Source organism: Triturus cristatus, chromosome 9 (genome assembly GCF_964204655.1).
Source record: "Triturus cristatus chromosome 9, aTriCri1.1, whole genome shotgun sequence".
NCBI lineage: Eukaryota > Metazoa > Chordata > Amphibia > Caudata > Salamandridae > Triturus > Triturus cristatus.
In genome coordinates this window covers 324162677-324186238 of record NC_140592.1, presented here as the reverse complement: position 1 = coordinate 324186238, position 23562 = coordinate 324162677, and the positions used below count along the sequence as shown (strand labels likewise).

Here is a 23562-nt window from a genome sequence, read left to right as displayed (position 1 = left end):
ACGTAATAGCAAGAGTCTCTTGTATTTACACTGCAGTTCGCGCATGTGTTTTGAGATAACCATCAGTCTATGTCCTTCAAGAAATTACATTGTTTCTTTTTGACTAACGCTATAATGCATGTGTAAGTCTTTTATTAGGACAGGACAACGTGTTTTAAGGCTTTTAATGCACCACAGCACCACTCTAAGACCCTTATAGCACAAGAGGCGTAAATGCTAGTGTCGCAGGGGGAAGCAGATCGAGGAGACTCCCGTAAAGACAGCGACAGTGATCGACACCCTTTCTCCTCTTCTCTCCCCTCCACAGAACGAGTGGGTCTCTACAGGAGCACCGTCACCCGTCACGCAGGAAGAAACAGGACTCGGTCCCTTTAACTGGAAGGGTTTCGAGGATAGCTCCACCCCCAACAGTGACGACGAGGAAGGTGGAGCGGATATAGGAGGAAATGCACCACACCTGGTGTGCGCGGACACCGGAGTGAGTGAGGAGGAGTACGGAAAGCGGAGCGAGGGAGTGTTGTTGGCAGGAGCAGCGGAGGAATACGAGAGAGCTACGGATACCATCGGGAAGAGCGAGGACAAGGCGTGGGACGTCTGCCGACCGAAGGAGGAGCGGTGGTCGAAGGCAAGAAAGGACGCAGTCTACAAGTCACGAGTGCCAGGAGGCCACCGACCCCGTGAGGAGAGAGGGAGGAACAAGTTAAGGGGACTTCTGGGCACTGAGAATTGCCGTGTGGGTGTAAATCCCGTTCACAACCCTCCCCGACCACCTATTCACACGAGCTCTGAAGTACAGTGCACCGAGGGTTCCCTCACCCCCTACCCTGGATAAGGCAAGAGGAAAACAGATTACTCACCTCTGGGTTTTTTTCTTTTCCCGAGCGCTTGAGACCCTGGGGGAGGATGCAAGCCGCGGAGAACCACCCAGACCAGTACCGTATCAGAGCCCGGAGAGGAAGGACCACGGCGGGAAGGAGAGAATACAGAGAGCGGGCCACAGAGATCCCCTTGCCATATTATCGACCCACCCTTCATACGTAAAAGAGTTCATAAAGCAATAAAACCACTTAAAACTCCACCTCGATCTCCTGACTTATCCTATTCCTCACAGCTAGGTATACAGGAGTCATAAAAATGTTCCCTAGCAAAATGTGAGCACATGAGCTCCTAGCTAATATTTCCTATCATCTGCCGTATCTCTGCAAGATTTCAGTAGAACGCCAGTTCCAAGAGCTAGGTCTTCTGAAATAGTGGAGGATAGAGTCCGTTTTCAGTCTAGGAGATGAGGTTGCAAGATTTGACTTCCTTCATACCAGTGATCTGCCTCCATGTTTCTGCAGCCTGAGAGTCTTTCGGTGAATCAGGTTCATGTTGAGGCCCAGGTGTTATGAGGAGCCAGATTTTTCCCTACCCGTAGCGTGTGTTCCAAAGGACCATCAGATGGTATAAAGATTTATTCTGTAAAAGTTTTTAATTTGATCATTTACTCCACAAAAAGGCAAACAAGTTTTTCATGGGCGATGCAACATTATTGCACAACTGAAGGTTTAGACATGGCCTTAAATTGTAGGCTTTGCAAATAAGCAAACTTAGTGAGAGTGCTGTTTAGCCTACGCTGCGGCAATTTAGCAGTCCATCAGAATGACTCTTATCACCTCCTACTCATGGTTGCTTTGTGGGAGTAGGAGTATGTTCCTCAGCCTAGGCAGATGTAGAATGATATCCTTAACTAGAGCATTCTTTTGGGGTGTAAACAATAGAGCTATTCCAGCCTGTTTAGACTACATTGCAGCATTCCAACGCCTTCACAATGGTACTGATCACCTCCTTCTCCTCATGCCTGGTCTATCAGTGTAGGAGAAGGCAGTTGTAGAATTATACCCTTAATTAGAGTGTTCTCTGAGGTGTGAGCTAAAGAGCAGGTCCATGTCGAATATAAACCGCAGCTGTCATGCTGTCTGTGAGGTGAAAGGCATTCAGTGAATATGAAACAATAAGAGAGTAAGAGGAAGAATTAGTGAAGCACCACATGTTGACTCTGCGTGTCAACGTCTGCTCTTGCTCAAGGTTCACTTACTGTCTTGAGTTGAGGAGGGAGGAGAGAATCCATTTTTAAAGCAGTACAAAGCACCCCTCTCCATTGGCTGATGTTTTATCGTGTTTAGTCCCAAGAGTCATAGGTACGTGCTCCTTTCAAGAGCTAGAAGCTCAGCTGTAGGTTGTGTGGTGATGGTTTATTTCACTTATTCTTGTAACTGACTAATCACCTTTTTATCCATGACTTCGGTTTGAGATGGCAATATAGTAATAATCATACCTAGCTAGGTTTTAAGGGAATGCGGATGGTTTCTTTTTAGGTCTCGGCTAGCGAAGGCTGCGCTTGCGCAGTCTCGCTCGCGAGATTTAATGACTTGGAGAAGAGGGGCTTGAACCCGCCCCTCTTCTCCCCTCTTCTCCATTGGCTGGCCTCTTGAATGCTGGCCAGCCATTGGAGAAGAGGTTTGTCTCTCCGAACAGGCCCCGTCCTTTTCGGATTCGGGGGGCGTGTTTTTTGCTACTTTTCTCATTATCTCCTCCAGCCAATGGCAAGAGGAGAGAAAAGAAAAACACGGCCCCGAATCCGGAAACGCTGCTGCCTTTCTCCGAGGCATTTCTGCTTCGCCTCGGAGAAAGGCGGCGGTGTTCATGGCTCTCGCCAGGTAAGTCAACAGTTTTGCCAGTACTTGTTTATTCTTTTAGCGAGCGCACGCGCACACCCAACTCCCAGGCTTGTTTTTTTAGCTTTCACTTTTTTGTCCTCCATAGCTTTTAAAAATCGCAATGTTACTCAATCTCGCCGCAGTTTCGTTCCATTTCACCGGTCTCTCCCTCATCCCCTCAGTCTGTTTACTTAACGAACTGCCTCTCCTGTTTCTCCTCCCGGCTCTCTAGGCACCAACAGTACCTTACCGCATGTACCGTGTTAATATGAAGTGTCCGCTACCTTAGAAGTTCTTCAAGGTTGTTTGTAATTACATTGGTGAGCAGCAGTCACCAGCCACGGTCACAACACTACACAACACAACTACATGTATATCCACTGCCAGGTGCTCCATAACTTCACTGTGTGCACTGCCTACTATACAACAGTTACACCAACGAGTAGTACACCGAGAGTAAGATCAAACGCGCATGCGCTGTCGTATGCAGTCAAGCTTTCGTCACGTGACATGCGCTGTCCTACATCGTTTCCTGTAATGGGAACTTGTTGCTATCGTGGAAGATGACGCTCAGCATCTGCGCCCGATTGCTGAGGCATCCCCAGATCCGAGGTAAACAGTTGGCAGCAAGAGTCCTCAGGTGCCCGTCTCCTAGTCTACTATCGCTGCCACTAACCGGCTTCTCTCTTTCCCGTAGGGCGAAATGACAGCGGCGAGGAGAACGTGCCACTAGATCCCACCCGAGGTAAGGGGGTCACCCAGCGGGCAGGGCAGGGGCAACGCAGGCCGGAACCGGCCCTGCATCACAGGATGACAGTTTTTTTTTTACCTGAAACGTTCTATAAATAATGCCGTCCTGATGCTGTGCAGCTATGTCTGGTTCCCATGGTTCCTTTATTATTAACCTGGTGGTGCCTGATGTTGTTGTCATGTTGGTGCTGCGTGTGGTGGTTGCCGCACATTGCCATTGTTTTTGCGCAGCAGGCGGTTTTACCTTGTGGGTTCACCTGTTAGTGCTGTGATGGAGGCGGTATTGTTATAATTATGACGGTCCATTTACAAGTTCTCTATTGGGACTGACTGTGATGTTCTGATGGGAACGAAGTTGCATGTTGCTACTCGACTTATGCTGTAGCCTTGGGGCTTTCACTTGGTGCCCTTGTCATTGCCACGTCTATTTCTTTTTTATTGCCCTAACATGCCTCTGATATTGCTTCCACGGTGCCCATTTTCTTGCTCACACTGTGCCCCTGTTATTGGTCCCACCAAACCTCCGCGTTATGTTGAAGAACTCATATCCACCTGCTGCAGTAAAATACGTTAACACCAGGGGTCTTATAACAGTGAAACAGTTCCGTAAGCGTCGCTGTAAATATATAAAGTCAAACCATGAAAAACACCAAGCATTTCATTCAACTTCATTATCAATTGAAAATGATTACTGCCTGTGCTGCTTCCATGTTACAGTTGCCTCTATTACATCGTTAGTTCGCACTTGTGCTATCCCCAGGAGTGTGACTATATGCATCACAATTTTATTGCGAGTACTTCAGTTCGTATTATCCCTATTGCTATTACTGCAGCATCTAATGCTTGTGTGTGGGTTGCTCTATGTGAATAGCTCTGTGTAGGTGGCTCTGTGTTTGGGTGGCTCTGTGTGTGGGTGGCTCTGTGTGTGGGTGGCTCTGTGTGTGGGTGGCTTTGTGTGTGGGTGCAAATGCAATAGGTCTCGCATTTGATAGAGATTAAGCTATTGACATTGTAAATAACAATGCCGTTTCTTTAAATGTTTTAAAAACAAAAACATAAACAAAAATAATGTCATGAGCAATGCCAATAGCTCTAACTTTAACAATGCCGAGACCATTGCATTGTAAATGCTTGTTTAGAGTAGGGTGATAGTGATGAGTTTAATGGGGCCACAGCCAAGTTACTTGGAGTGTGATGTGCTTATCAAGCTTGTGATGCTGACTGCAAGCATTGGGTAAAATTGCTTAATGTGTGCTGAATGGCATTGTCCACTTCAAGGTTAAATGCTTTGATTGCCTGGTCTATGCTCAACATCTGATATACTCCGACCAGTATGACGTAAAACAAGTAAGCCTGGAAAGAGAGTGAAGATTGGACGAGGCACAGTCATAGCTCAAGGGTTGTGACATGATTTCCCGGATAATTTACATTTGGGTTTCGAAGAACATCAGTAGTCTTTACAATTTCGCTTGGAGGCACATGAAGTGGCCATATCCTGGAAGACTGATTCTTTGATTCTCTTTAGTTCCAGTGATGCTTTTAGCAAGGTAGCCCATTTTACCTTTTTTGGCAGCTTTGCGAGCACATTCTGTCTTTCTTTGAGTGTGTCTTGTCCACCTTGCCCAGTGATGTGTGCCATCCGCATAAAAGGTTCTTTACAAAACACCTTGTCAGAAGACTTGGGTTTTTAGTTTTCTCATAGCTAAGCATCAGCGCAAGCTTGCCAAGGGGAACAGCCATTACAATGCGGTTTTTACCACGCAGTGCAGTTACATCGCATGCGTTACAACGCATGCGATGTTACAACGCTATGCCATTACAACGCAAGTCTTTACATCGACTTGCGCTAGATGGCGTGCTAACATTACAAATGGTGTAGTTTACTATCCCAACACCTTCCCTACTGTTAAGTGGACTGGAGTTGGAATAGTAAATTACACTTTTTTAATGTTAGCACGCCATCTAGCGCAAGTCGATGTAAAGACTTGCGTTGTAATGGCATAGCGTTGTAACATCGCATGCGTTGTAACGCATGCGATGTAACTGCACGCGTTGTAAAAACCCACGTTGTAATGTCATACATCCGCTTGCCAACAGAGCCACTGGATCGGACAGTATTTGTAATTGAAAAAGTAGGAAAAATTGACTTGGTACAGTTATCACAGAAGCTGTATGTGTGGGGGCAACTGTGAGCCAGGGACTCATGGGATTCTGCTAGTGTACAGTCCTCGCTATCATGCTTCTCGCTGGTATGAGCACAAAATCGCAAGCATTTCTCTCGGTCCACGTTAAAAACAATATATATACCCTGAGGATGTATCCCATTTATACCATAAATTTGTGCACTTCTTTCTTTACCACACAAGCATGCAAGTGTCCTAGAATGCAACCTCTTTGCTGTCGTTCAGAAGGTCACCTTTTGCCTCCATGACCGTTTTACAAAAAATGTATCTCTGATGTGGCCTTTTGAATGCAAGATACCCTCTCATTCAGCTCAATCAGGTGTTTTGTGGGATTGGGTGAAGACTTTAAAGAGGTGATACCCTCCATTCTTGATGGAGCTCTAATTCAGGTATATATGATCAGCGCCTCGAGACCTTCACGGGTGATTTGCTGCGCTATATGAGTGTTGATTGATCATAATTTTGGAATCAAAGATGCAGGTTTCTTATATGTCCAGGGTGTGCCTTTAACATCTTTTATTACCTGAAACAAAAAATTAGTGAGAATAAAAACCCTGGCCTCTCTTTCCCACGCACAGTCTTCAGTCACCGGTCTTATTTGTAAATGTCATGGCATTTGCAGTGGCAGTAATGGGAGCAAATGAAATGCAGGTGAACTACGCAGATGGAATCAGCTAAAGGCCTGTAAACATTTTGGGCATTTTGGTACTAGACAACCAAGTCAATTCTACTGTTATTGACCTGCAGTTCCCAAACCTGAGACATAACCCGAGAGATGAACTTTGTGAGAGGACCTCAGGATACCCAAGTATAATTTATTTCCTTTCACCACCAGTACCACTCCTCAGTAGTTGAAGCTCTCATTGGAGAGTTAGTAATTGATTAAGTTTTTACTGATACACGCAATTTCATATCTGTTTGTCCAGAATTTGACATGCCAAGACTGTAAACGTAAAAAATGATCATACAAATAACATACCTGAAAAAAAATGCATCCAAAGTTATAGAGAAAATGCAGTCCACAATCTTACAAAAAGACAACAGGGCATAATCGATTATAACTGCTAGCAGTTCAAAATAACCCCATTGTAGCCACAGTACTCCAAGTCTCATGCCATGCTAGGGAAAAAGTTCGTAATGGGGGAGTTTTGCCTTTATTTACATCTAATCTTTTTACTTTTTATTTTGATATGTAGCATTTAGAAGGTTATACGAATGGCAGCTATGGGCATTGAATGTTCAGCATGTAATTGGACGGAGAGTTAGGCTAAATAGCCAGGTCTCGTCTGCAAATTTTTAGGGTTTTTCATGATTAAAAAAAAACTAGCCCAATGCAAGAATTGTTACCACTCAAGTTGAAGTGAAGATGTAACACCTTCCCTATCACTATTTCATTTTTACATTTTGTCCTACTCCATTTTATGTGATCTATTCACCAACATTTTGTTGTCAGACCCCTTCAGACTTAATCTACTTCGTTCTGCGCCTCATCCACTGGGGCAAAAACAATACATTTTATGGCAACACATGCAATAAAGAGGGGCCAGAATATTTCCCCAAGTAGTTTTAATGGCTAATTAAAAATGTATTCCTTAAGCAAGAAATATGCTAAATTATGTATATCTGACAGAAACAATTGGGAAAGGGGGTATTAATGATACTCCCCTCCCCCACAAAAACATGTTTCACAATAAAAGAGCACAATTATGTATGCATTCCTGGCTTGAGGACATGGGTAAAGACAAACAGCAGCAGATGCAGATTTTACAGCCAAAGTGCCTGATAGCATGTAGTTGCTGGAATGCTGTTGTTGGGAATAAAATAGTTATATTAGTCCCAGGAAGAAGAATGCCTACACGTTAACCATTTAAATGCTCACTCTTTTACATCCCTGCCTAACACAGTATGTTTATTTTTCTACATGGCAGGTGTTGTCCACCTTTTCATGGTTTTACTCACCGACTGGACACATGGGTTTATCTGTATCTCTTCTATGTTGAACTGTAACCACACTGGGGATGGCTGCCGAAGGATAAAGCGCATTGCGGTGACATGATTAACATCACCAGTCATCTATTCGAGAGAATGTAATGGAGTAGGGTTTGGGAGATAAAAAGAGAACAAAAATGTTAGTGGAGACAAAGAGAAACGAGAGATACAGAATAAGAAAAAGCTAGAAAGAAAAGAAAGCGCAATAGCGTATGAGGGTGAGAAGAGTGAAGGAAGATGCAAGTGGTTAAAATGGCTGTGCGGTGACAAAAGAAAAACATAAAAGAGGGTACAGGAATGCCATAGGAGCAAAGAGAGTGTATGAGTGAAAACAAAGTATCAAAGCCACCATATCTGATGTGATCAACTCCCACTCCAAGTGTCTGTCATGCACTCTCATTCTACGGGAGTAGTAATAGATCTCGTGGTTGATTCTATTATGATGATGGTTCTCTTCAGTGTAGGCCATTCAAACAAACCTAAACTTTTCCTACATCTAAAAGCTCTCTATATATATTTAGAACATTATCCAGCTAACACTGAGAAAACCAAGTGTGTCCTGCAATCAGGGATAATTACCTGCTTGTCCAGAAATCCGAAGTAAAATATGTAGGATGCAGACAAACAATGTCAGTAAATCCCAGGCTACCTTTCAAGGAATGTGGAATAAATATATGCATGATCAAAACACCTCTCAACATTTATAGTAGCACTCCCCTCCCCCACCCCCAAGAGCTTACCCTAAGGTACTAATTATACTATGAGACGTGAGGTGGTGCGAAAAAATAGCTGCGGTTGTACCAAAAATATTTAGTCACATCTCTGCTTTGTATTTCCCAACAGGTGGCTTATTTCTCCATTTGGAAATATCCACAGCCATGTTAAAACACCTACTGGCTTTACTAACTCACAGGAAATTCCTCAGTCAGATCACCACAGTTGTTAGTCACTGAGGGCATTTATTTAGGGAACATGTATTCCCCATCCTTTAAATGTGCTCAGATTTCTCTCTTCCACAATAGTGTAGGCTATAATGATTTTGTTTAGAGAAAAGACACTCATGTTTGACTGAGGACTTCTGAGAAGTATCGGTTGGTTCCAAAGAACACTATCCCAGAAATTAATATATGAATGCGCTAATTAGATACAACGTATTTATATTCAAGACAGAGAGCATAGGTCCGAAAAACATAGATAAAGGCATGTGCAAGTGTTAATTAGTTTGAAAGGGAAGATGATGACTATAGTTAAGACTGATAGAATAGTTCACTGAAGACACTGATAACAGTGAGGGAATGGTGACTTAAGTGCTATGCCATAGATTATACGCTCACTCTATCAGCTAAAGCCATCAGAGCAGTGAAGGAAAGCAGCATATGGAAATTTATTAGAACAGGTATAGTAGGGATAAAATACCCCAAATGGCTGAGAAAGCCCAGTCCATCATTGATTTGTCTGTCCTGTACTTTATTGATCTAAACAATATTTAATTCCACAGAATATGCTCTATGATTTTTAGTGGTGTTAAAATCAGAATCTTAGTCACAGGTTGCAGCTGAAGTGCATCCTCCATCCCTAGTCGAGAGTGGTTAGTGCCTACTCACGCTATGCTACTAGGAGACTAACAAAAGATGGCAGCTGATTATATTCAAGGGCATGGGCGTCTTTAATGTGAGCCCCTGGACAGGAGGCTTCCTCTGGATTGATCCCAGATTTGTGGGAGCACATATTGGCCTTTTTCCAGCCTAGGGCGAAATTCAGGTTTTACCTCTTCACTCTAGTTCTTTGGAGAGAGTCCTGCTGACTGCTGCCTACCACGAGGATTCTGAAACAGTTTGAATTACCTCGGTCACTGTTCAAGCACAGGAGATTACATGTGAAGTCACTGTTGGACCCGAACCCTAAGTCCCCACTCCAGAGACCCAATCGGAGTACCTGTGGATACAGTGGGCCCGTGATCCTTCAGGTGTTCTCACCAACGGACAGTCAGTTCTGAGGTTTAGATTTTTTATGTTTTGGTATCTTATTGGGATGTAATCTGGATGTTAGTCTAAATCCAAACCACTGTGGACCTTAGCTGGGCCCCCGCTCAACTGTAATCCGTTGTGTATATGATCTACTGGACTTTTCAACAGCCCAATTAGCCAGGCATACAGATTGTTTGAACTGGCCCACTGGCACCTTAGCTTTTTACTTTCAAAATTGGGTAGGCCCCTTGTCATTTTGTGATGAATGTTTGGGTAACTTAGAGATATGGACAATTTGAATATATTCATAGCCCTGTGGGCTCTAATCCAATTACTTTTCCCGCCTTGCATTGAAGACTGTTGAAAAATTAAGTCAGAGTGCAAACTTATAATAGCCAAACTGATATAATGTAATATGTTGTCTGAACAATCTTCCCCGAATATAGAGACCACAAAATCTGCCAAGGACATTGAACCGTCTCTAAATAACTGAGCTCTAAACTGCCATTTGATTTGTACTGTAGAACAGACATTCTGTGCTTTTGTGTTTGATTTTATATATCGGACCAAGAAGATTCTCTTATGTTCTGGCTGATTTGTGTTCTTCGTGGGTCTAACTTCCTTACATTCTTACTTGGAAGGAAAATACCTATTCCTTTTCAAATAAATACCTCAAACTGGACATTGAGTTTATTCAGTGTAACCATACAATATCGGAATTCCAAACCCTCAATCACCTCCTGCAAGTGGTCTCGACAGCTCATATTACTGTTCTAGGAGTGTCTGATGTACAAATTATACCACCATTAAACATCAATACTGACCATTGATAATGCTCATAAACCCCTTACTGCTGAAAAACGTTAAGAAAAGACCCTTGAGGTGAAAGGCCATTGGTCTGCCAATGATCTAAAATTTTGCAAGGTCCTGGATTTGTATCATGAGAGAAGAAGAATCTTGACTCAAAACCACAAGAACTGCTAGAAACCCCTTCGAAAAACTAAAAAGATGACAGCACAACAGTGAGAATGTACAAGTGAAAGGGAAAACTTGGGAGGCATCATAAGAGCTTGCACAGACTGGGGGGTTGAAGTGAGTCGCACAACACATGGTAGACATCAGTTTCTGATCAGGAAATCTGAAGGAGTTTACATTTTTTGTTTAAAGGACTGTGTAGCTACAGATCATTTGCAGTATCACCGCTGGACATTTATGAAAGGTAAAGGGGATTTGTTTTCAAAATCAGTCTACCCTCAGGTTCAAAAGATTACTTCCTATCATAATCATATTTAGGAAAACAATTCAGTATTTGGGTTGCCATGACGAAATTTGGCCTGATTTGATGAATACCGGAGTCATTCCTTACTTGTACTACATTTTGGAGCTTCTGAACAGTAGGAAATTCACAGGGCCCAAAACAAGGCCTTTAGTTTTGACTGCATTTATCTCAGAAGTACAGTACCAGCCTAAAAACACATGCCTAAAAGACTGACTAAGAACTCAGACACAGTTTACATGCAGCATACAGCGAATTTTGCACAGAGAAACGTTTGTTTGCTATTTTGCACAGAGAAACGCTTACTTGCTAATTTGCACCGCAACCTTTACTTTACCTGGTTAATGCGAGGGCTGGCCGCCATGTTTGTGGTACTGGGGTCGGCGCTCTAGGCTTCCACGGTACTCTCCTTCTAAAGTCCGATGCCAGCGCGGGCGCGCTCAGAAAACACCTGAGGCTTGAGCCGGGTGATAGCAGGCGCGTTCAGCAAGGCTCTGGTATTCATTTTAAAACCTAATTTAACCTTTCATATTGTACAGCGAATTTTGCACAGAGAAACGTTTGTTCGCTATTTTGCACAGAGAAACGCTTACTTGCTAATTTGCACCGCAACCTTTACTTTACCTGGTTAATGCGAGGGCTGGCCGCCATCTTTGTGGTACTGGGGTCGGCGCTCTAGGCTTCCACGGTACTCTCCTTCTAAAGTCCGATGCCAGCAGGAGCGCGCAGCGGACGCGCGCAGCGGGCGCGCCGCTGGCGCGCCGAAGGCAAGCCCGTCTGCGCCCGTCCGCGCCTGGCCCGCGCACCGCGCCAGCACCCCTGGCCGGCTCACCATCGAGCTCTCAGGGCGTAGGACCTATTCAAGTGAGATGTTGCATAGGCTAAACACTACTAATTCCACTTGTAACCATAAATGTATCTTTCCAGATATTATAACTGGTCCCAGTCTGACCACTTGTTCCAACTGTGAAATTAGGATCCAGCTTTTAGGATATAAGATAGCCAACAACAAACAAAACACTACTAGGGTAGGCACAAAGAAAAACACCAAATGTCTACTACTCAATGCTAGGTCCCTAGTAAAACATAGCATTGAATTGGCCCACCTCTTAGAAAACAAAGGGATAAAAATTGCTTTTATAACGGAGGCTTGGACAGATGAAGCCTCCGGCCCTGACATCGTGAAAGCCACTCCCCCTGGCTATAATTGTCACACCCAGAATAGAATTAATAAAAAAGGTGGCGGATTAGCTATAATCTACCATGGATCCGTTAAAGCCACTTTTAACAACTCCACCAATGCCGACTGTGAAGCACTGGACTTTTGCTTTTGCCTCTTTCATCAATATACCTTCAGAGGCACTTTACTTTACAGACAACCTGGTCCTAAAGCAGGGTTCCTAACAAAAGCTAGTACCTGGGTTGAAAACGAACTAGGATCGAGCTCTTACTCGATCCTAGGTGATTTCAACTTCCACTTAGAAGAGGAAGAGGTTCCAGACACTATTAAACTCACCGAACTATTTAAGGCAATTGATTTAACCCAACGAGTTGTCGGTCCCATGCACAAAGCGGGGCACACCTTAGATGGTATTTTTACCAACAACACGGAAGTCTCCGTGAAGGAAACATTACCCATTACTTGGTCAGATCACAAGGCTATTATTTTCCTGATTTTACCTTCAATTCAAAACTGAACAAATGCCACGACTAATTACACGGAGTTCCGCTCTTGGAAAAAAATTAATGCCGATGTCCTTAACATGATGCTGAAAAATCACTCCCTAATATTTCTGAGGATTTGGAGGCCGCAGCTATTGACTACTCTAGGTGGTTGGACTCAGCATGTACGCAATTGGCCCCCAGGATAACTCGACGCAATTTTAGAATTCATCCATCTGCCCCATGGTACTCTCAAGACCTGAGAGAAATGAAACGTGAATGTAAACGTTTGGAAAGACAATGGCGGACTAAATATAATGCGCAGGACAAAAAGCGATATAAGATTTCTTTAGCCCAGTATAAACAATATCTCTTTAAAACCAAACAAGATTTCTTTGCCGCCAAAATTAAAAAAGCAGGAAACTCTTCTAAGGAACTGTTCAAAACAGTTAAATCACTAGCAGAACCTACCACTCCACAGCTTGAATCCAGCCAAGAACTGTGCGACAAAATAGCAAATTTCTTCTTTGAAAAAGTGGATAACATTTTTTCATCTTTCACCCAGCCCTCCACATTTGGGGCACCTATCTCACATGACTCGGTTAATGACCTTGGGACGCTAAAGACTTTCTTACCTACCTCCCCCATGGAGGTTCTTAAACTTTTAGACTCGACCAGATCAGGTTCCCCGATGGACCCCTGCCCCCTTTCAGTACTTAGACTAGCATCTGAACCAGTCACGGAAACTCTCTCCTCTATTTTTAATTCTATATTTGTCAAGGGTTACTTCCCGATGTCTTGGAAAATAGCCTCCATTATACAGCTATTAAAAAAAACCCAGCTTGATACCCTTGACCCAAAAAACTTTAGGCCCATATCAAGGTTGCCTCTTTCTGCTAAACTCATTGAGAAAATCATGAACACTCAATTAAGCAGATTCCTGGAGGAGGCTCATGGACTAGACCCTACACAGTATGGTTTTAGATCAGGACACAGCACCGAATCGGCGCTGGTTAAATCCACAGAAGAAATCAGAATGACTTTAGACCAGGGTGGCAAGGCGGTTTTGATCATGTTGGATCTGTCTGCAGCCTTTGACACGGTCCATCATGGTTTATTGATGGACCGGCTCCGAGAAATTGGAGTCAAAGATAAGGCCTGGAGCCTTATTAAGTCTTTCCTAGCAGACAGAACCCAGGCGGTTTCTCTGGGAGATTTTACTGCTAAAGCTTTTTCCCTGCCTTGTGGTGTGCCACAGGGATCCTCTATAAGTCCTACCCTCTTTAACGTATACGTCAAACATTTGGCATCCTTGGTGGAATCTTTTGGCTTCAACCTCACATCATATGCTGATGATACCCAGATCGTGGTATCCTTATTTCCTGTGGCACTCACCAACGTTGCGGATGATTTTAAAACATTTATGTCAGCAGTGGACAACTGGATGACCCTCAACTGCCTCAAGCTAAATTCCAATAAAACTGAGGTAGTTCTGTTTGGAAATGATCCCAGTTTCTGGACACCCACATGACTCAATGGGTTCATTACCCACGCCCAGTAGGAAAGTCAAGAACTTGGGCTTTATCATAGACGACAGACTGTTGTTCAAGGATCAGGTCAATTCAGTTATCTCCTCCACATCTTTCATTCTTAGATCATGTAGGAAGATACTGCCACTGCTGCCTAAAGAATTACATCGAACTGTTATCTCGGCCCTTGCCTTATCCAGACTTGACTATTGTAATAGTCTCTACATTACCATGCAAGAAGGACTACTTAAAAAGCTGCAGCTACTTCAAAATGCGGCTGCAAGACTTATATCAGGTATCCCTAAATATGCCTCGATCTCTGCCGAAATAAAAAAACTTCATTGGCTCCCAATAAACAAACGCATCCGGTTCAAAGCCTTATGTATTACTCACAGAGCTCTTCATAAGGATGGACCGTCTCATCTCACCAAGCTCCTACAATGGTATTCGCCGGGAAGAACTCTGCGGTCTTCTCAGGCTAATTTAGCTGTAGTCCCCAAAATAAACAAAGCTAATTGGGGAGGACGCAGCTTTCTGGTAAAGGCCGCTACTGCTTGGAATGGACCCCCCCGTCCACCCTATAGATAAATACACATTGTTTTGTTGCCCTCCTAACCGAATGCCGCCACCCCACTGCCACCTCCCATTGAGCACTGCTCGGTGGAGCAGTTAGTACGTGTTGGAAAACAGCATATATGCTAAGTATGTGGCCCAAAAGTCTCTTGGCCTGGACACCAGAGGTAGCTCTTTGGCGTATAGTTCCAGTTGTGCTTTGCAATATGCTAGGTCGTGTAGCTAGTCAGAGTGGCGTGGTGCTCTCCCCCCTCAACAACACATGGATAGCCTGTGCTTAGCCATTAGCAGTGTCACCGCCACCAGCTTACGTATAGCTGGCGTAAGCACCTTAACGAGACCCAACAGAGATAGCGGGATTGCAATCTATTTGCGTTTCTACCATTTTGGATAGGGTCTGCATGACCTATTTCCAGTACTTAACCACAGGCCCACGGGACCACACAAGGTGTAAAACGTCCGCCTCAGCAGCCCCACAGCATATGCATTCTGGCTGTAAGCGTAATCCATATTTGGGAAGCTGGAGGGGGGGTATAGTAGGCCTGTTGCAAGTATTTGAAGTGTATTATTTTGAGATTACAGTTGAGCGTGAGCCTGTCTAGTAAAACACAGCAGAACTCACAGTCTGCCTGCGTCACTGGGGCACCCATGATGGCATCCCATCTCTTTTTAGCCTTGTCCGCAGGACCACCCTTTTCAAATTGGGAGGCACTGTATAGTTTGGTGATGATCTTTTTTCGGTCAGTACATGAGATCAGCATCTGTAGAGACGCCAGCAAAGGCGGCTCCTGGGGAAAACAAGGGAGAGCGCCATCATTGCCGCACACAACCAGTGCTATACGAAGCTCTGCAGCGGGGGGTGTTGCCGGTCCCCCCCCCCAAATTCTGTTAGCGTTAGCAAGGTGCCAGCAGGGAAAGCATCCCCCATGGTCTTCACCCCCACCTCCCACAAAATATTTAGTGCCCCTGCCTCCCCAGTGACCGAGAGGGATGGGTGGTGTGTTAGTGGTAGCAATGAGGCATATATTGGAGTTTTGTTCGCTCTGATTGCGTGTGCCTGACATGCTCTAGTCGTAGTATGCACAGGACCGAAGGATTTGAGATTGTTAAGACAACCCCACCTGTGGTACCATCTCACTGAGGGGGGTCGGTTGAGCCTCCTCGTATTCTACAGTGGTGTGCTATGTATTTTTAGGGATGGTACCAGTAGTGAGCGAAATGGGCCAGAGCGCACAAGCAGTAGAGGTGACCAGGTGCGTTGAACCCTCCTTGAAGGTAGGGACGAGTGAGTGTCTGCCATCCTATTTTAGGCTGTTTGCCAGTCCATGCAAGAGTCGTTAAGCAGGATTGCAGTGTTTTGAAAAAGTCCTGCGTTAGTGGGATGGGGATGTTAGTAAACAAATATAAAAACTTAGGCAGCACTACCATCTTTATAATTGCCATCCTATCTGCTAACAAGAGGGGCAGTCGAATACAGCAGTTTATATGATCTCGCAATTTCGTTATAGCGTTATAGCTGTTCCATAATTTTGACATATCACTACTTCTGGGTCGTAATGTACCCAGATCTCCAGGTTTTTTAGGGGTTCCGTGCATCATTCCAGTGGATACTCTAGAGTGTGTAGGGTTGTAGAAGCGGAAAGACCACTGATTTGGTCCAATTTATACTTAACCTGGAGAACCATTTGTGTTTAATATACTCCTGCACCGTTGGATCCCGGTTAACACCGGGTTCCCTCGTGTACCCACCATGTCGTCGGCGTACAGCGAGATAGCCAGTGGGCGTTGACGGAACCGCAGAACCACCAACGAGTGTTTCTGTCCGATTATACACACCAGAGGCTCCAGAGCTAAAGCGAATAAGATCGGAGATAGCGGGCAACCCTGCCTCGTGCCTCTGTGTATTTGCAAGGGGGTCAGAAATCTCTCCATTAATGCAAACCCGCCCTACTGGATTTGTATACAGCAGCTTAATCCAGCACAGAAATGCTGATGGCATCCCCATATGGGTCACCACAGTAAACATGTACGACCAATGTATAGAGTTTAATGCCTTTGTGGCATCTAGAAAAACAGCTGCTGCTGGCTGCTCGGGGTTCAGCTGGTGTATAACATCAAAGAGGGTGTGGAGGTTATGAGCTGTTGATCTAACGAGGATAAAGCCCGCCTGGTCCGGGAGTATCAGCGAAGGAAGCAAAGGCTGCAGACGGGACGCAATTATTTTTACATCAGTGTTGATAAATGACAGCCTTCGATACGAGTCTGTCCTATCGGGCGGTTTATCTGGCTTTAAAAGCGTAATTAACAATGCTTCGCGCAACGTGAGGGATAAAGAGTGACTGTCATATGCTTCCTAATACATTTTCAGGAAGTGGGGTGTTAACAGGTCAGAGAATGTTTTCTAAAACTTACATGGGAGACCATCCCCCCCAGGCGCTTTCCGTTTGGGAGTAGGCGAATGGCTTCGCACACCTCTTCCGTTATTGGTTGTACTAGATATTCCCTCTGACCTGATGATAGCCACGCCAGCGCAATATCATTTAAATATGCATCCGTCTCCCCTGGGGTCGCCGACGGGTGCTCGCCATTGTGATCAGCATAGAAGACTATGAAGCATTTTAGGACTTCCCGGGTGTCATGATGGCACTTCCCGTCCTGGGTCACGATGTCAGTGTATGTGGGATGTCTTTGGCTCTCTTATCTTAGTTGCCAAGCTGCGCCCAGGACGCCCCCTCCCCATATTCGCGTGCAGCTCAGTGCTTTGATATATGGCGGATTTATTGGTCTGCTGTATTCAGACAGACGCTTTCGTATGTCTGATAGTATCTTAGGCTCTGGAGTGGTTTCTTATGTTCTCTTGAATCGCGGTTTTTAGCTGTCTCAGATGAGACCGCAGGTACTGTAGAACCCCTACCCAGATCCACATGCATGTCCCTGGAATTGTGACTTTAAATGCCACCTACAGGGTACCGGCTTTGGCAACCGAGCCCTTATTCAACCGCAAAGTACTGTACAATGGCTGTCTTTACACTGTCTTTGAAAACCGCATCCTGTAGAGAGGAGGCCTGGAGCCTCCATTGAAAGGGACGAGGGGCCCCTGATGGTAGCAACAGAGACAATGACACTGGGGAGTGATCCTATAGTGTCCTGGGTAGGTGATACACATCCTGCACCCATGTGCGTGACCACATATTGTGTGCCGACGAGATAAACGTGCCCTCTCTGTTCTCTGAATGTCGGGTCCGCCATATGTCTATAAGGTCTAAATCCGCCAAACCCTCCCGCAGTGCCCTACTTGCCTGATTAGTCTGCCCGTTTGGGCCCGTCGATCTGTCGACATGGAGATCTAATATAGTGTTGAAATCCCCTCCCCATACAACAGTAGAGGGTTGTAGCCTATAAATGCGGGCCCAGAGAGTGGTGTACAAGTCCAGGTCGTCGGTGTTAGGGCCGTACACGTTAACTAGGGTTAGCCTGCCTTTAACATTTCTCCCCTGACCATCTGTTTGGGAGTGTAAGGTGATAAAGGGAATACCTCTATGAATCACGATAAGGACCTCTCTGGAGTAGGAGGAGGCTATTTTTGTGTGTGCCCAGCATGCCCCCACGCTAATCGCCGCCTGGGCGGTGAGGTGCGTTTCCTGTATAAAAGCAATATGTACCTGGTGGCGATCCAAGTAGGCAAATACCTGCCTGACCGTTTAGGGATTATTTAGCCCTCTCACATTCAACATGAGCAAGTTGAGGTTATTAGACACTACCCTTGTGTCCATATTGTGTTTATGCTACAATGCAGTACGCAGGAGCGCATGGCGAGAGGCCATTCATTGTGGTTGTGTGACGGGTGACACGCAATCAGAGCCTCAACAACAACAGTAATATACCCTCCCTCCACCCACTCCAGCACCCTCAACTTGCCGAAGCCATACCAGATATGAAACCCAAATGTAGTCTACACCTACATCACAACATGGCCCAAAAGGGCCATAGCTTACATTGTAGGACATTTATTCCCAGTGGGGTGTACCCTAGTGGGGGCACAAGGTGCCTTCGACCCTCCGTTGGAACAGAGGGGGCCAGGAAAAACCTCAATTCGTTCCAGGACAATAGAGATTGCAAAGTGAGAGGGGCCCCATCACCTCCCACCATCCATTAGTCCCATGGTGCTGAGGGGATAAGTAACATGCAATGGGAATTTATATATGCCCATCAAACGTACCTCCAGATAGCCGCACAATACATTTACAGCCAACTACAGTCTTACCATACTTGTGCAGCCCATGTTTAACCACACAGGACCATAAGTTCAGAGTCAAATCTCAGGAGGCGTTCTCTTTACAAACTGCACTTGTTTAGAGTCTCAAACTTTATTCTCCATTGTCAGCCGCTATCACCGCGACATTCGGGAATGCCTGTCGGGAGCGCCCTGCTCCCTTGATAAAGTCCATAGCTGCCTAGGGGGTGGCGAATATAGTGCGACGTCCATCATGTCCTACTTTCAGACGAGCGGGGTACAGCATAGCGTACTTTAGGCCCAGAGCCTGCAATTTCTTCTTCGCCGGGCTGAACTCTCTTCTTGCTGCCTGCATGGCTACCATAAAATCAGGGTAAAAGGACACTTAATTCCCCTGATAGTGCATGACTCCTTTTTCACTTGAGAGGCGCAGCACCACGTCCCGGTCCCTGTAATTCAGAAGTTTGGCAATGATGGGTCTCAGGGGAGGGGGAGGGGGCGGGGGATCTGCAAGGATCTGTGAGCATGCTCCACTATGCAAACCGTCGCCAGCGCCTCACTTCCAAAGATATCTTATAGCATTTCCTCTACGGCCTGTATTTGTGAACTCCGGGATACCTTTTATGCGTAAATTATTGCGCTGAGAACGCGCCTCCAAATCTTCATTCTTTGCCTGGAAGACGGCCAGGATTTTGTCCATGTTCAATTGTTTACGGTTGAGCTCTTGGATGTCATCTTCAGCTCCCGAGATGCGTTGTTCCGCCGTAGTGAGGTGCGTAGCTTGCCTGTCTAACTCGGATGCCTTATTGTCCATGCGTGCATTCAGAACGTCGATTTTGCCATCTATTGACTGCAGGCTCTGCTGCATAGCCAGCATGGTGGCCTCCAGGGTCTTCTCGGGCTGCGGGGGGGGGGTGGGGGCCTCCTTCTCAGAGTCAGAGGGAGCGTATAGTTGTGAGTGTATAGGCACCCTCTTTGTCTCACAGGTAAGGCGGGACTGCTGCCTGTCAGTTTGCCCCATGATTTACACTTGCCCAGCACTACCCATCTCTTTTGCAGATGTCTTTGCCCTCCTCCAGTGCCCGGCCATCAATTGAACCGCTTGCCGTTGTTGTCAGCTCCGTTCTCCTGTAGAAAGTTGTAATAGGAGGGCTCTCGGGGACTCAAGGCAAGTCTCAGTATTTTCTCTTGTAGGCCGCCAATACCTGAACACGGGTTCCTGTCCCAGGTGGCGAGCCTGTGAGACGTGACATCCACGATAATCACCATAAGACCCCAGATCCTGCGACCGTCAGGGAGGAGGCCAGCGCTGTCCCGTTATGCCTAGGATTGTAGCCAATGTCCGGGCATCCTCAAGAGCAGTCTGCTCCCAAAAGCTGCCAGCTCAACTTCACTCCGTGGTGAGCACGTTCGGGAATTTGCGGAGAGCCCTTAGCTTGGCCAGGCCACCGGGCTACCAAACAGGCCACAGACACCGCGGCCCCTCAGGCGTCCCCAGGTCACGCCGGAGTCGTGAACAGGATCGGCGCCCGGGGACCCACTCCGGCACAGCAGCTTCAGCGACTAACGCGCCACAGAGAGCGACCAGCAGCACCCCCCTCTCCAGTCCAGGGCAGCACCCCCATCGCATCACAGCCATCGCACCATGGTCCTCAGGGGAGCGGCACCTCACGGCCACAGTCTCTGGCCGGCGCCCAGTGGCCTACGGGGCACCCGCCACACCTCATGCAGCGATCTTCCTTCCCGGTCTCTCCACAAGCACAGGTCCAAGCGAATCCGGGCTGTCAGCGCCACCACAACCCAGCTCTGCTGCTCGGTCCCCTGGATCCAGTTCTCCAGCGCTTTACACAGCAGGCCACGGCCACCCAGCGCCATCCTAAGAGGCCTCGCCGTTCACCCGCAGCTGTGCCTGCTACCACTTATTGGAAAGCCCTGCAGTCCAGACTCACACAAGGGTGTCGGGGTGCACTTGTGGGGTACCCCCTGCTCTCCTCCAAGCCAAGGATGTTGCTTTTTTGTCTGGATATTTTGCGGATTGAGGTCCCGGTCGGCAAAGCAACACTAGAGTGCACCCATCTTGCTTGGGCTCACTAGCGCCTTGTCCCCCAACCATCCCTTTTTGTATACTTTAGTAATGGAAAACAGATCAGAGTGATTTATTAGTCTACAAGTCCTGTCAAGCCATTAGCAATGTAAAATGATAGACCTACTAACTATGTTATCAAGTTAAAAAATTGATAAAGTTAGACTATTAACTTTAAAATGAACATAAACATTAACACGTGATCATTGCCTAGAAAGACCCATCAGACATTTTAGGCAGGTGCAAAGTACACATTGACATGAACATTAAGTCTTCATCTGAAGCCAACAGACATCTATTGTGGGCTGACTTAAAAAAAGGGTCTCTGTACTAAAGGCCCATTCAATCTCATTTGTCAGAGCTCACATTCGACACGTCTGCAGGGAAGATTATTGCACATCCTTGAAATGTGATAAGCTCTTATGTTTTACAATGACACAACAAAAAAATCAGAAGTCCCAGCAGCTTTTTATCTCCCAAGCAGTGTGAAGCAAAAATATGTAATCCAATTAGTAAATCCCATACTTATTGTCAATATTGAGAAGACTCGGACACAGCTCGAAAAGGTAAAGCTTCTCCTTTTAATCTGGACCTGAACTGTAAGGCACCTCCGCTCTGACACCCAGACAGTGACAGTGTAACCCATAAAGCTCCAGGACTCTCTTTACACATGAATAAAAACAAAGCTCTGTACAAACACATACCAATGTGGAAAAAGAGAAACACGGAACACGAGTACAACATGAGACAGTCACACCATGCAACACAACTCTAACATAAGGCACATCAGTATGGCATCTGACTAAACTTTTCCCAAAGAACCAATTTAGGCCTACAAGACTTGATCACTGGCTTGTCACGATAATCAACTGTGGTCTACTATATTGAGCATTACCTGTGCAATACAAGCACTCTTTTTCATCAAAAGCACTCAATTTCTGATCAATCAAATCCAATGTGGAGGAATATTGAAATGTGGGGCGAGCAAAAGCCCCTCTCTCTAAGTAGTACTGCTTTAAAATAATTTTCTATTGAAGGTAAGCAACAACTGTGCTGTCAACCTAGACCTAACAACTACTCTACTCACAGCAGCTCCATGTAGAGTTAGATCAGACAATCAATTTCACTTTGTTCATGTTATAGTTCATATTTTGTACACATTCATGTTGAACAGTAAATTCGCACAACACAAAAGAAAAAGATTACGAAAAAAATACTTATACTGAACAATAGATGTCAATCATTAGACTATTCTTAATTTGCATGAAGTGGCACATCCGACCACGTAGTGAGTGGGCTTGGAAATGCAACTAATTTACTTGAATTATTATTTTTCGGCTTTGACCAAATGTGGGCTCAGTATGAACTCATGAAGGCATGGGCCCAAACCCCCAAACCTCTACACTCTGGATGCCATGTTCAGGTGGTTTTTCCTGGTAATTTTGTAATGTGTACAGTTATGTCTACATATGTCACAATGTGGTGTTGTAACAATCTTCTTCCCTGGGGAGTTGGGAGGATATCATGTGCATACAGGTTAGTCTTAAGTTGTAAAACAGTTGATAGAAGTAACCTGTTCCTTCTGCAGCATTAACCTTTTCTAGATTCACATGCTGTGCATTTATTACAAAGCAGTGTTTCCCAATGAAGGGAGAAAGATAGCAAACTTTCTTCAAAATAGTGTGCTCTGCTGTCTATTCTTGCATTGCATATCCCTACAGTGAAGTTTGATGAATGTATGAACTGAGGATGCGTGACCTGGTCAGTGTAGACCATTAGAGCTTGTGGCACCTTAAGTATATACTACAATCTTCATGGCTGACGTTTTAGGTCTGGGTGAAAGTAGACAGTTAAAACAGTTTGATTGGCTTGAAAATCCCAGCCCATCATTGGAACAAGCCTCAGGTCATTGTGGATGTCGACTTTGTTCCTTTGTAATTGCAGACATGGCTGCTGCATTGTCAGTGTCTGAATCTCTCAAAGTGTATTTAGATGAGTAAACACAATTTTAAAAAGCACCTTTGATGTTGTATGTTTGAGAGACCAATTGTACATTGGCTCAAAACTAGGTTACATCAATTCTTGCGCAATAGTATATAAGTAAATAGACAATCACTTAAGTACAAGTCAAAATAAGTTAATATTAGGTTGAGACAATCGTGCACTTCACATTCTTTTAGTATGCACACAGCTTTGAGCAACTGGGCAGGTCTTTTTGTAGTATTTCATATGATAATAATCTATTTATATGGTTACTGCACTAGGTTGTCCAGTCTGATATTTTGTTTACAATTCATGGTCCTAAGCAGGCATCTTTGGTGAGAGAAATGGTGGGGAAGGTCTGCTTGGACAGACATTGTGAGATGTAAAGCGGCACACATAGGATGCAGCTAATTGGGACCTGCAGTGCTGGACTAGAATGCAGTCCTCAGAGTGACCAGCTTAATGTGTCAGATCGCTTCAAGCATTCCATTTCTGTTCAGCTGGTGATGACTGGTACAGGGGCTGGTATAGTATTGAGTGATGGATAAAACCCACAGTGGAGAGGTCTTGTATGAGTGTAAGAGCATTAAGCAGGAAAGGGGAGTTATTAACCAGACTGCATGAGCTATAATTG

The 23562-nt window shown here is 45.3% G+C and overlaps 1 protein-coding gene across 3 annotated transcripts in view; it reads right to left on the bottom strand.

The window, feature by feature from the left end:
* Window positions 1–23562, bottom strand: part of NICN1 (nicolin 1, tubulin polyglutamylase complex subunit) — an 88298-nt gene that overhangs the window by 5158 nt on the left and 59578 nt on the right. For 2 of the 3 annotated variants that reach the window (XM_085625048.1, XM_085625047.1), the window contains exon 4: window positions 7592–7705. The exons of the other annotated variant lie outside the window; for it this stretch is intronic. In XM_085625048.1, coding sequence (XP_085481174.1) covers window positions 7592–7705 — 114 coding nt within the window. The remainder of the gene's footprint in view (window positions 1–7591; window positions 7706–23562) is intronic. 3 annotated transcript variants of the gene reach the window in all.